The sequence below is a fragment of the Cladophialophora bantiana genome (genome assembly GCF_000835475.1).
Source record: "Cladophialophora bantiana CBS 173.52 unplaced genomic scaffold supercont1.6, whole genome shotgun sequence".
Classification (NCBI taxonomy): domain Eukaryota; kingdom Fungi; phylum Ascomycota; class Eurotiomycetes; order Chaetothyriales; family Herpotrichiellaceae; genus Cladophialophora; species Cladophialophora bantiana.
The window spans coordinates 737137-749745 of NW_015971580.1; the positions used below are offsets into that span (position 1 = coordinate 737137).

The following is a 12609-nucleotide window of genomic DNA, read 5'->3' on the forward strand; positions in this document are numbered from 1 at the left end:
CTCGCTACTTACCTCGGTAGAGAGCAACTATTGGATTTCTGAAAAAGTTCAACCCGCTAGATCTTGAGCATTCGGTAGGAGAGTTACAGTGTCGGCAAAGGGAGGGCGCTTTCGGAAGCGACAGTAAGTTGCAGAAACATTGGTTGGGAAAAATAGGTCATCTATTGATATCGTATCAGTCAACAAATCTTGCTACTGCCGTCCTTCCCTCGCAAACACCCATTGCTTGAGTCCATCTCCAGCTCCAGCCCATTGTATGCTCCGCCTAGTCCCGAATTCATGTCTTACGGCCTGTGTTTACGCCTTTTCATTAGATCTGCTTGGAGAGGGTACGCTTTAGAGTCTCGCCAGATAACGGCTTCCCGCACTCCTCACAGCAGTCCGCCAGCTTGGGCCGTCCACTCAGAATATCCACCGTCTCCTTCATAGACAGCCAGAATTCATTCTTAGGCCTGCGATCCTCCCAATCGGTTCCTGTAGCCTCGAGTCCTGTCGGTCCCCCCATGGGGGTGAAGACAACCTCAGACCCTTGAATACCGATAACTACTGTTGACAACGGGTCGTCTGCGATCCAGTCCTTGGATTTTCCGGTAAATCGATCCTCGATGTGCTGCATACACTTGATTGCCATCCGGAGTGCACGGATTCGATCCATAGGCGAAGGCTTGCCACCCTGTTGATAATGGCCCGGTACTGCCGCTCGAGATTCGAAACGACCTCGGGCTTCCTCTTTGATCATATCAGCAATCACTTGTGTCGTGTACGTAGTGCTAGCCCTCTCATTTCGAAGGATGATTTTCCCCGCTCTCGAGGCTCCCTGGTCATTCTTGAAGTTTTCACGCAAGAATTCGATATCCCTGGCGATCATGTGGATATTGATTCCTTCTTCAGGGATGTAGACTGCGAGTGCACCGACCGACAGCCCGGCCATCGTGGCGAGATAACCAGATCGACCGCCTTGTGTCTCGATGACAAATACCCGTCGTCTTGAAGATGAAGCCGATTGTCGAATGGCATCGCAAAATTGGATCAGTGTATTTAAGCACGTATCGCTGCCAAGGGAGTATTCGGTGCCTGGAACGTTGTTTGACACAGTCGCCGGTAAGACGACCAGAGGGATCTTAAAGACGTCGTATTGTTCCCGCGCCTTCCTCAGCTCACTTGCTGCAGTGAAAGCTTCGAACCCACCAATGAGGAATAGCGCATCAAACTTGTACAACCCGAAGCACTCTGCGGTTTTCTTCATATCAGCGCTCGGCAGACCACGGTTGGTGCCGATCTCAGAGCCACCCTCGTTAACCCATGGATCCACGTCGATCCATCGACACTCGCGTACAGATCCAACAGGCTCATCATCATGGTGGCGTTGTAGACCCGGGAAACCATTATGGATTGCGATTGGTGTATGACCACGGGTCAGACAATATGCCACGGCAGCGCGGGTGGCTGGGTTCATACCTCCGGCAGGAGCTCCGACGTGGATAATTGCGATTCTCATCCTCTTCTCTTCAGGTAGGCGCAAGGCAGGGTGGTCGGTAGAGGTGGTAATGACATAGCTGTTGTAATATTCCTTGAACTCGACGTCTCGCAGTTGCATGGCTTTATCGAAATCCTTGGCGGCGATCGCAGCACTGACCGACTTGGTCAATGCCACTGTTTCCATCAGGTTGGACCGCTCAATCTTGTTCTCTCGGATAGTTATCACCGGGCTGGGTGTCTCTGGTGTGGCATCCAAGACCGCTTTCACCGCTTCCACGCCTTGCAGTGTCGACAACCAACGGTCGTAGAAACATGCATGTCCACCTCGTTGTGTGTGCCCAAGAACAGTGACTCGTGTGTCTAACTTGAGCTTCTGGGTCAGGAGATCTTTGACTTGGTTTGCTGTGATCTTGTTCAATTCTCTATCGTGAGCACCTTCCGCAATAATGACAATCGACCTTCTCTTGCCTCTCTTTCTGTGAGTAGCGATGATGTCGCACATCTGATCTTCCCAGCCGACTCGAGGAGGTTTCTCGGGAATAAACACATAATCAGAGCCGGTGGCTATCGACGCCATGAGGGCTAGCCAACCGCAATGCCGACCCATGACTTCAATCACGAAGCCACGTTGATGGGAAGCGGCGGTGTCGAAAACGTCGTCGACTGCGGAGCAGATACGCTCAAGGGAGGAGTAGCAACCAATGGTGGCATCGGTGCCAGACATATCGTTGTCAATAGAGCCAACCAGACCGACAATGTTTAGGTGCTGGAATGGGTCAACTTCTGCCTGGGTCAGTTCCCCGGTTTCTACCAGCTCTTTGAGTAGACTCGGCCATTCTGCTCTGAACTTGTCAGCACCGGTCAAGCTACCGTCACCGCCGCAGATGACAAGTGCATCAATGCCACGGTCGACCATGTTTTTGGCTGCTTTCAGTCGGCCCCATCTCTCCATGAACGCCATGCAACGTGCGGTGCCAATTAGAGTCCCCCCCCGAGACAAGTATCCTCTCACATCTTCCCAGTGCATCTCTTTGATCAGATCCCCACCCTGTACCAATCCTTCATAGCCTTCGTAGATTGCATAGGATTCGCAGCCCATGTGAATGGACATGCGGACAACAGCTCGCACAGCGCCATTCATGCCAGGGGAATCGCCTCCGCTGGTCATAACACCAATCCTGCGCTTCCTGGGAGGAGCTGCCACACCGTCGGTGGTCATTGTTCGGGGATTCGGAGGCAGCAGAGAGCACGGACCGGTGGTTGAGACAGGAGAGAGCTCTCAAGCGGGGTGAGTCGGTGAAAATTGGTAGTGGATTGCTTGACCGAGGGGTAGGGCCAACTTTTAAAGGGAGCGGGTAGGTGGTTTCGGAGAGGAAGAAGAAACGTGAGATTTGAGTCGAGGATAGAGAATAGTGAAGGTAATGATGAACTTTGAAGATAATGCAAGAAGTCTATCAGCAGATAGCACAAGAAGTGTGTTGTGCCGAGCAGCAACAGCAGCTGATGTCGGAGAACGTCATTCGTGCCTCGCCAAAGCTGCACACGAAACTAAGGGCTAGCGAGGCATGCTTGGGCCCTTGGGGCCTGTTGGTGCCCGCAGTGGCTAGCGGCCCAAGCCCCAGAACCCCCACTGGAGCCGAAGGTGCCGATAGGCTGTCACTAGGCCTAGTGCCTAGAGGCGTCGCCCCGGAGGTGTTGTGGGTGACAGAAGAAATGTTAGGTAAGGTTAGCAGCGCCTAAACTTATCTCTAGATGTCTGGACTCCCGTTCACTGCTGCGAACTTGCGTTCACGATTCTCGACTTTCACCAATCAAAACTTGCATCAGCCCTTCACAATCGGCTTCGCAGCAATGATTGTCTGTCATTTGATTCAGTAACAGCCCAAGCTTCAATTTCAAGTCCTCCTCCTGATAACAAGGTGCGAATACGGAGTACTGATCAGTAATTGAGGCGACAACAGGCGCGATGCCTGACTCGAACACCATCAGCCTTCTGATTCCTCCCGAGCCTTCATCAAAGCCCCAGAATCTACAAACTCAGATCCGGCAGATCATTGCACAGAGAGGTCATTTCCGCCATATCACCGAGCGCTCTCTTCTTGCTGAGATCCAGGGAAAAACTGCGGCGCCAGATGCCGTCCAAGCTGGCCCGGAAGATGAACCTCAAGTAGAAGAAGATGATTCTCCTCAAAAGCGCCAGGAACGCGTATGGAAGCGCAGAGAAGAGATGCTGGAGCGCCTAAAGTGAGTCTCCTTTCGTTCTCCTTTACTGCGAAATCTGACCGCTCATAGTTACGCACAAAATGAAGTCCTCTGCGCCTTGGACTTTGTGTCATTCCTGATTTCTCAGCAGTCAGTCCCTGCCCAGCATTCCATGTCGCCTGCTCTCCGAGAGGCTGTCCCAGCTGGCACGTTGGCGTCACGAGTCCTCAAAGACAGGCCGATCCCCCCTCCGACGAGACGACGCCTGGCCTCTGTTTCTCAGGGTTGGCGATCGGAGGGCTTCCGATCAGCCTCAGAGAAGCTAGCTGCAGCTTCTGCTCGACTTCAGACGGAGGCATCGCGCGAGTCAGAGTTCTGGCACCAAATCGCTAATCTCAATACCAAAGGATGGTCGGTTTCGCGACTACCACGAGACCGCAGAGCCATTGGCGTTCATTTCGGGTTTGCCGAGTCTGCCCAGCAATTCCGTGACCGAGGCTTCGCTCTTCTTCGCCAGGCTGCTGATGGCACCGTCGTGCTGGATCGACAGATCGGACTTAAGAGGCGCAAACGGCTTGGCGTCTATGTAGTCCGGGACGGCATCAAAACAGGCTTTTTCGACTTCCAGACTCATAGCCTGGCCGAGACGACAGATCTCAACCAACAGCTCAACGACTACCGCAATGCGATTTTTGAAGAAGAATTGTTCTACGAGATATGCCGTGAATCACGTCTTGTGGCCAACCAGGGCATTACTACGCGTTCGCAGAGCGTCGAGATAGACGTCTGTGGCAAGTACCAGCTGTCACTCGTGTCTTCAACGGAAAAGGAGGATGTGACGTCTGCCAATGATGGAGACAATCTGATAGCGCAGTTTGTGGCTGTATCTCTGCGTTTGCTGTTAAATGCCGCCCATGAGCAGAATCTCATCAGGAGGTCGCAAAAACCGCCTCCGATGACCCTCAAACCGCGACCGACCCCCGAGTACGCCCTGCTCCGACCTGTTTTGGCACATTTACGGCACCGCGCTGAAGCAGGAGCCTTTTGGGATAACTGCAGAGCGCTGCTGGGCGCCTTCAAGCGAGCAAGCCTACCGACCACGGTGGCATTGGAAGCCTCAAAGGCCGCGGTATTCCAGTCTTTGAAGATCGAGGCGCCTGACACCATTCTTTCAGAGTTGATGATACCTGTGAAGACCTGCTTCAAAATAACCCTGACCGCTGAGCGGAGCCTGCAAATCGGGCTAGCCACGTTCCTTGGGCCTCCTTTGTTTGGCTCTCGCTACGAGATATCGTCGATTGACTTTGGATTTGCAAATGTACCAGCGTCACGTCACGAGACTCGCGACGAGGCCTTGTCATTTGTTAGACGCATGCTGATACTGGACCTCGTTGCGCATACTGAGGCGTTGGCGCTTGCGAAGCAATCCGAGACACGTTCAGAGACGGGCAAGAGCAAACAAATACGGTGGTCAGTGTCACAGCCGCACAACGGCGAGTTGACCCTGTATGATGCCCAGGAAGCGATCGAGAAGTTGCAGATTGCGGTGCAACCAGAAACTATAGGCGTTCGATTGAGTCCGCCGGGGAAAAGAAGTGGTTTTCAGAAGGTGGTGTGGTCCTGGACATCTACTGGATGTTCCAAGACAGAGGGAGCTGTAGTGACCGCGGAGGCGGATACCACGTTCGACGCAGCTATAAAGGAGGCGATAGAGAGCAGCCATAGAAGCGGCGTCTAACACATTCTCTGGCGAGTTAAACACCTTAAAAGAGTCGTGTTGAACAGCGGCCAACAATATGTTCGCAGCCGATATGTAGCACCAAAATTGATATGATTCCACCAACATCGTTCTTCGTTGCACTACGTGGCCAGTCCATCCGACCGCCCAGAGACAGAACATCGTGAGTCTCTTGCTTGGCATCAAAACACTCTTGACTAAGGACTTGTCAGCCACCAAGGTGCAACCCCTTCCATCATCCTTGTCATACTTTCACCCAGTTCAATCAAACAGCACACTACCATCCATCGTGGTCCCATCCAACAGGTCATACATTGCGACGCCTGCAGACTATCAGAATGACTACCCGATATCGAGTCGAGTGTTCGTCGCCAATCTCATATATCATCCAGTTCCCTCAAACCCTTGCTAACAGCGGCTAGATGCACTGAAGGCAAGTCAAGCCCATTTCCACGGAGCGGACCATGGTTATGCTGACTTTGTTATGATTTAAGACTCATCGGCGAGACCAACTTGTATGTAAACGGCCTTCTCAGACTTGTCCCGTTGCTGATTCCGCCTGGATAGATTGAGTGGATCAAGGTGAGCCAGCGTTGGGCAGTTGGCCATCCTAGCACAACTCTCACCGCATATTCCATAGGGTCTTCTGGCGGTCCCATTCGTCCTCAACTCGCAGCCAGCCGTCGAGTATGACGGCTCTAATGGCCAGAGCTTGGACACTATGGCGAGGTCAGCACAGCAGCGATATGCCGAGATCTTTCGAGATGTCGAGGATTTGATACTCGATCACAGTTGGTATCGACCCTGCCAGACGAATTACAGGCAAACTAACCGGCTGCAGTCAATCAGCAAGCCGTGTCGAATCCAAGGTCCAAACTCAACATGCTGGTGCCCACCATCTCTGCCTTCTTCACTCCTCTGGCTCTAGAAGATGCTTTCCGATATCAAGATGCGAAGCGCGCCATCTCCTCCCGTCGCTTTGTGGCCCCCTCATTCAACGACATCCGGTTGATCCTCAACACCGCACAGGTGATGGCAATGATCCGGCCAAAGCCATACAGGCAACTGAAAATCAAGCTGAACCCTGGACTGGAACTTTTGACCTTTGATGGTGATGTCACATTGTACGAAGATGGAGCATCGCTACATTCGCCTGAGGCTAACCCGGTGATCCTACGACTTCTTCATTTTCTGGCTCAAGACGTCAAAATCGGGATTGTCACAGCTGCCGGATACATGCAACCGGAGCACTACTTCGATCGACTATCTGGCCTCCTTCTAGCCGTCAAGGCCTCGAAAGACCTCACTGCCGTTCAAAAGTCCAACCTTATCATCATGGGCGGTGAATCCAATTTCCTCTTCGTGTTCGATGAAAAGGAGGACCATTGTTTACGGTACATCCACCGACGAGAGTGGGTTTTGGATACCATGAAACACTGGTCAGAATCGGCTATCCAAGAACTTCTAGATCACGCCGAGTCAGCGTTTCAATCATGTATGCGGACGCTTCGGCTGCAGGCCAAAGTACTTCGTAAAGAGCGAGCAGTCGGAATATATGCAGCTGACCAGTCCAAGAAGCTCACCAGAGAACAACTGGAGGAGACTGTCCTGGTGGTACAGCAAGTGGTGGAGACTTCGATCAACACGGCCAACTCTGAGAAGCCGGCCCCGTACGCAAATATCCCATTCACCGTGTTCAACGGAGGTGCCGATGTTTTTCTGGACATTGGAGACAAGTCACTGGGGGTACAGGCATGTCAGAAATGGTTTGGGGGTATTCAACCATCTAGCACGCTGCACGTCGGTGATCAGTTCCTGAGTGGCGGGGGCAATGACTTCAAGGCAAGAAGTGCCTGCTGTTGCGCATGGATTGCCAGTCCGGCGGAGACAGTAGCACTATTGGACGAAATGATAGCGTTAGCAAAGGGGGAATAAGCGCTGGGACGGTCGAGATGGATGGCAGACAGAGAGGAATGATAGATATATCAACCCTATGTAGATGCCGAGATGCACAGCAACAGCTCGACAAATTATGCCGGCCGGAGCAGGACATATCCATGTCCGACTTGCTGTGACGTGGCGGGCGAACTGAGTCCAGTGATGGGTGCTAAATTCGGGGGCTTCGATCTGTGCAGGGGCCAGGGATCATTTGGCCTGGTGGCCGCAACTGCGGGTATTGCGGACTGGGACGGGGACAGGGACGGCTTGTCACTTCTCATCCACCATCTCGAACACGAGGCTGTCCTTGCTCAGCAGTCTTATTCCTCCAAACCTGGGAATCATGAAATGCTGACCCTGCCATGTCTTGACTGCTGCGGTTGATGACCATGACATGTATTGATTGTCCCTAAAACATGCGGCGTTGATCACACCATTGTCCTCCGAATCCAATCCTACCTACGACGCTACTCGCCCTGCACTCCCCTGCCGCATCCAGCGCGCCGCCCCCGCGGCTTGCCTTGGATGCCGTCCGACTCTGACCCGTCACCATGTCGTCGATGCGCGGTCTTGTCCAGTTCATAGCGGACCTTCGAAATGCCCGGGCGCGAGAACTGGAGGAGAAGCGAATCAACAAGGAGCTGGCCAACATCCGCCAGAAATTCAAGAGCGAGAAATTGGATGGCTACCAGAAGAAGAAATACGTCTGCAAGCTCCTCTACATCTACATCCAGGGATACAATGTCGACTTTGGACACCTGGAAGCCGTCAATCTCATCTCCGCAACCAAATACTCCGAAAAGCAGATTGGATACCTAGCGGTTACCCTGTTCCTACACGAGCAACATGAACTCCTACATTTGGTGGTCAACAGCATTCGGAAGGACCTGTTGGACCACAATGAACTGAACAACTGCCTGGCCTTGCATGCTGTGGCCAATGTGGGTGGCCGAGAAATGGGTGAGGCTCTCAGTGCCGACGTCCATCGGCTGCTGATCTCCCCTACGTCCAAATCTTTTGTCAAGAAGAAGGCGGCCCTGACACTGCTCCGCCTCTACCGAAAGCACCCGGCCATCATTCAGAGAGAGTGGGCAGAAAGAATAATATCGTTGATGGATGACCCAGACATGGGCGTGGTGCTTTCTGTCACTTCGCTCATCATGGCTCTGATCCAAGACAATCCGGACGCGTACAAAGGGAGTTATGTCAAGGCTGCTCAGAGGTTGAGAAAGATCGTTATTGAGAACGACATCTCGCCAGATTATTTGTACTACAAGGTTCCTTGTCCCTGGATTCAGGTCAAATTTTTGAAGTTGCTCCAGTATTACCCTCCTTCAGGTGAGTGCGATAGTACCTTGATCATGGTCGAGTGCAGCTGACGCGAGAGCAGAAGATTCACATGTCCGCGACCTCATTCGCGAGTCACTGCAGGCTATTATGCAAGCAAACACAGAAGCGCCCAAAAATGTACAACAGAACAACGCTCAGAATGCGGTACTGTTTGAAGCCATCAACCTTCTCATCCACCTCGACACTGAGCACCAGCTCATGATGCAGATATCTTCCAAATTGGGAAGATTCATCCAATCGAGAGAAACGAATGTGCGATACTTGGGCTTGGATGCCATGACCCATTTTGCTGCTAGGTCCGATACTCTTGATCCCATCAAACGACACCAGAATATCATCATCGGTTCTCTACGAGATCGAGACATCAGTGTCCGGAGGAAGGGCCTGGACCTGCTGTACAGCATGTGCGACACCACCAATGCCCAACCAATTGTTAATGAATTGTTGAAATACCTGCAAACGGCCGACTTTTCGATACGTGAAGAAATGACGCTCAAAATTGCAATTCTGACGGAGAAATACGCAACCGATGCGCAATGGTATATTGACATCTCACTGAGGCTTCTCGCCATGGCTGGTGATCATGTCAGCGACGAAGTCTGGCAACGCGTGGTCCAAATCGTCACCAATAACGAAGAACTACAACCCTATGCTGCACAACATATTTTCGACTACCTGAGAGCCGACAATTGTCACGATACTCTTGTCAAAATTGGCGGCTACATTCTTGGAGAGTTCGGGCATCTGATTGCCGACAACAAGGGATGCAGTCCGATTGAGCAGTTGATGGTGCTTCAAACAAAGATGATATCAGCGCCTGATCCTACGAGAGCGTTATTACTGTCGACATTCGTCAAATTTGTCAACCTATTCCCGGAAATCAAGCCGCAGCTACTGCAGATGTTCCAGTTCTACAGCCATTCGCCCGATTCGGAGCTGCAACAGAGGGCTTGCGAGTATCTCACCATTGCGACATTGCCCACAGACGACCTACTACGGACCATCTGCGATGAAATGCCCCCATTTTCAGAACGAGCCTCCATACTCCTGCAAAGACTGCACAAGAAGAGTGCAGGAATCAGTGAAAGGAGAACCTGGGTGGTCGGTGGCAAGGACGCCAATGCCGACGAAAAAGAAGTTCTCCTGGCTCAACAGACGGGGCTGAAGCGATCCTTTACCACCATTGTTAACGGGACACCTCCAAACACGAACGGTGCCGCCGCGACACCGGCTCAAAATGGAACGTCAAGTGCGGCAAAGGACCTGGAAGGACTGGATATGAATGGCCATAGCACTGACGTGACGGTTCCCAACCTCGCCAGCACGGCCCATCTTTCCCCGGACTGGGAGATTGGGTATGAAAACATGTTCTTTGCTGATGAAGGTGTCTTGTACGAGGATCCACAGATTCAGGTGGGCATCAGGGCGGAATATCGCGGCCACCTCGGGGTGATCAAACTCTACTTCACCAACAAAGCCTCTTTTTCAATCGGCTCCTTCACGACTACACTCGACAACAAATCCGCGCCCAGCCTCAAAATTGATACCAAGAGCCTCCCTGACTCGTCAGTCGGTGCAGACTCGCAAGTCCAACAGACCATTGTATGCACTTCGACTGCCCCGTTCTCCGAACCACCCACCATCCGCATCTCTTACCTCGCCGGCGCCTTGCAGGGTTACACTCTCAAACTACCGATTCTCCCACACCGATTCATGGATCCCTCGGAACTTTCAGCGGAGGATTTCTTCAAACGGTGGCGGCAGATCGGAGCGGGTCCTCTTGAGGCGCAGAGTACATTCGGGTTGCGCAATTCGTCGGCGCCACTGAACGATAAGTTCGTCCGCGATATTGTCTCAGGATTTCGATGGCGAATCTTGGAGAACGTCGACCCCAATCCGAAGAATATAGTTGGCTGTGCGGTCTTGCAGCTCGAGAAAGGAAAGACAGGATGTCTCCTGAGATTGGAGCCCAATCATCAGCAGAAGGTATGGTTCCCAAAGCCCTGTGTTTTGCACGTGATCGAGACTGACCTGGTATCTTAGATGTTTCGCGTAACAATTCGTGCGACGCAGGAAAAGGTTCCTGGGATTCTGTTGAACCAGATGCAGGAGCGGCTTGCCAGGGGACCCCCTGCCTAGACATGGCGGCGGCTCATAGCACCCAAATCAGCATTACCAGGTCTGGGTTCTTTGTCCTTTTGGGCCAAATGCTGTATGTTGTTCTGCGGTCCAGGCAAGGAGATGTGACATGCATTATCCATGAGGGGTGACATATAATCTCCAGCATCTTCTTGACCACCGAATATACTCAGGCGGCTGCTCTCTGTCCGGGCCTGGTGGTCTCACTCGTACTCGCACTTTATTCCCGTCCGCAACATCATGAATTCAAGCTCTCGTTGAGATATTATTTTATTTCTTCTCTTGCTTTGTTTGCTCTAACACCTTGGCATCCTTCTTGGCCGGTCTCTCCCCGAATATCGTACTGCCTACCCTCACCTCACGACTCCCCAATCGAACGGCGCTCTCAAAGTCTTCCGACATGCCCATACTCAGCTCCAATTCTTCTGTGTCTGGCAGACTTAGCTGTGCGGCGAGTTTGTCCCTTGTTGCGCGCAGGGTGATGAAATCCTCGTTCTCTGTTTCTGGAGTGGTAGCCTTGGAACGGGCGATGGCACCAATCGTCATTAGGCCTTGGAGGTGTAGGTTCGGGCACTGGCGGATGATGAGGGTGGCGAGGGATAGGAGGTCCGGTGAGGTTGGGGAAAGGCCGCTCTTTGAGTCTTCGCCGGAGGTGTTGACTTGGATGAAGACCCTTAGTTTGTCCTCGAAGGGGTTCCCGTCCGCTATCTGTTGCCCGTGTTGTGTTTTCAGCCGTTCGTTCCGCTCCCCTCGCCCTTTGTTTAGTAGCGTTGCTTTCTTCTCGCTGTCAACACTCTCCACCGCCCACAGACTGTCCACGTCTCGCGCCAGGCCCACACACTTGTTAGACTGCAGCCCACCGATGAAATGCCACTTGATTGTCCTGGGCAGGAGCCGCGACTTCTCGAGTAGTTCCTGGACGTAGTTCTCACCGAAATGGTCGTGCCCGCGTGCTGCTGCTTGGGTGGAGGAAGTTTCGAGAGGTGGGGGACGATGCAGCGAGAGAATGTCGGAGGCGGGCTTCAGCTTTGAGACGGCGACGATGCGAACGGGGGGCGCCGAGCTCTCGGAGGAGGATGAGGAAGAGCACAATGCGTTATGGACACGTTGTTGGACAGACGAGATGTTTTGCCAGAGAGCCGTTGCGCGTTGTGGGCTGACTGTGATTTTCATGTCGGAGGGGTCGAGGTTTTGGTTTTGGGTTTCGCCGGTGACGCTGGTGCTGCTGCTGACGGCGGACTGGGCTGTGGTATCGTTTGAGGCGCTCATGGTCGCATGGGTAGTTAAACAAGTGCGCGTGTGGCTACTGAACAAGACGAAGAGGATCTTGAATCGGCCGGGGCGTGGTGATGAGAAGGGGATTCTATCTACCACCGCTATTCTCAGTCTCTTTGACCTCACCAGCTCCTCGCCACTTGAGCGTTGTTAGTAGGTATCGAACGCAAACCGACGATACCGTGATAAAGACGACAAGATTCCCTTTAGACAGCTATCAAAATGCTAGTTAGGAAGGGTCTCAACGACTTGGGAATTTCATCCGTGACATCTTCTACGGCGAGCGATTTGGACTAGGAACGTACGTTTGTTCTTTTCCGACACCGAATTCGATTGGCATTTGCCATTAGAGGACCTCGAACGACACCTTCTCTATCATACAGTAGTGTATTCTGCAGTCCAAGTCTCTTGAATGGCGGGCGCTGACAGGAATGGGAGTTGATTGTCTGTCGCCTTGACGCCTTCGCATCTTGACATCTGTCAGGGAC

The 12609-nt window shown here is 52.6% G+C and overlaps 5 protein-coding genes across 5 annotated transcripts; 3 read left to right on the forward strand and 2 right to left on the reverse strand.

Moving 5' to 3' along the window:
• Positions 1–310: 310 nt before the first annotated feature.
• Z519_04585 (6-phosphofructokinase) lies at positions 311–2698 on the reverse strand (the record flags this gene model as incomplete). The annotated part of the gene is made up of 1 exon (XM_016762331.1): positions 311–2698. The coding sequence occupies one exon, from the start codon at positions 2696–2698 to the stop codon at positions 311–313; it is 2388 nt and encodes a 795-aa protein (XP_016621278.1).
• A 747-nt stretch (positions 2699–3445) lies between these two features.
• Positions 3446–5419, forward strand: Z519_04586 (uncharacterized protein; the record flags this gene model as incomplete). Its single annotated transcript, XM_016762332.1, has 2 exons — positions 3446–3723; positions 3772–5419. 2 exons carry the CDS (start codon positions 3446–3448, stop codon positions 5417–5419), a joined length of 1926 nt encoding a protein of 641 aa, XP_016621279.1.
• Positions 5420–5757: 338 nt separating this feature from the next.
• Positions 5758–7354, forward strand: Z519_04587 (uncharacterized protein; the record flags this gene model as incomplete). Its single annotated transcript, XM_016762333.1, has 5 exons — positions 5758–5782; positions 5842–5900; positions 5987–6001; positions 6060–6210; positions 6261–7354. 5 exons carry the CDS (start codon positions 5758–5760, stop codon positions 7352–7354), a joined length of 1344 nt encoding a protein of 447 aa, XP_016621280.1.
• Positions 7355–7908: 554 nt separating this feature from the next.
• Positions 7909–10846, forward strand: Z519_04588 (uncharacterized protein; the record flags this gene model as incomplete). Its single annotated transcript, XM_016762334.1, has 3 exons — positions 7909–8695; positions 8745–10693; positions 10751–10846. 3 exons carry the CDS (start codon positions 7909–7911, stop codon positions 10844–10846), a joined length of 2832 nt encoding a protein of 943 aa, XP_016621281.1.
• A 270-nt stretch (positions 10847–11116) lies between these two features.
• On the reverse strand, positions 11117–12115 carry Z519_04589 (YggS family pyridoxal phosphate enzyme; the record flags this gene model as incomplete). The annotated part of the gene is made up of 1 exon (XM_016762335.1): positions 11117–12115. One exon carries the CDS (start codon positions 12113–12115, stop codon positions 11117–11119), a length of 999 nt encoding a protein of 332 aa, XP_016621282.1.
• Between the last annotated feature and the right edge of the window lie 494 nt (positions 12116–12609).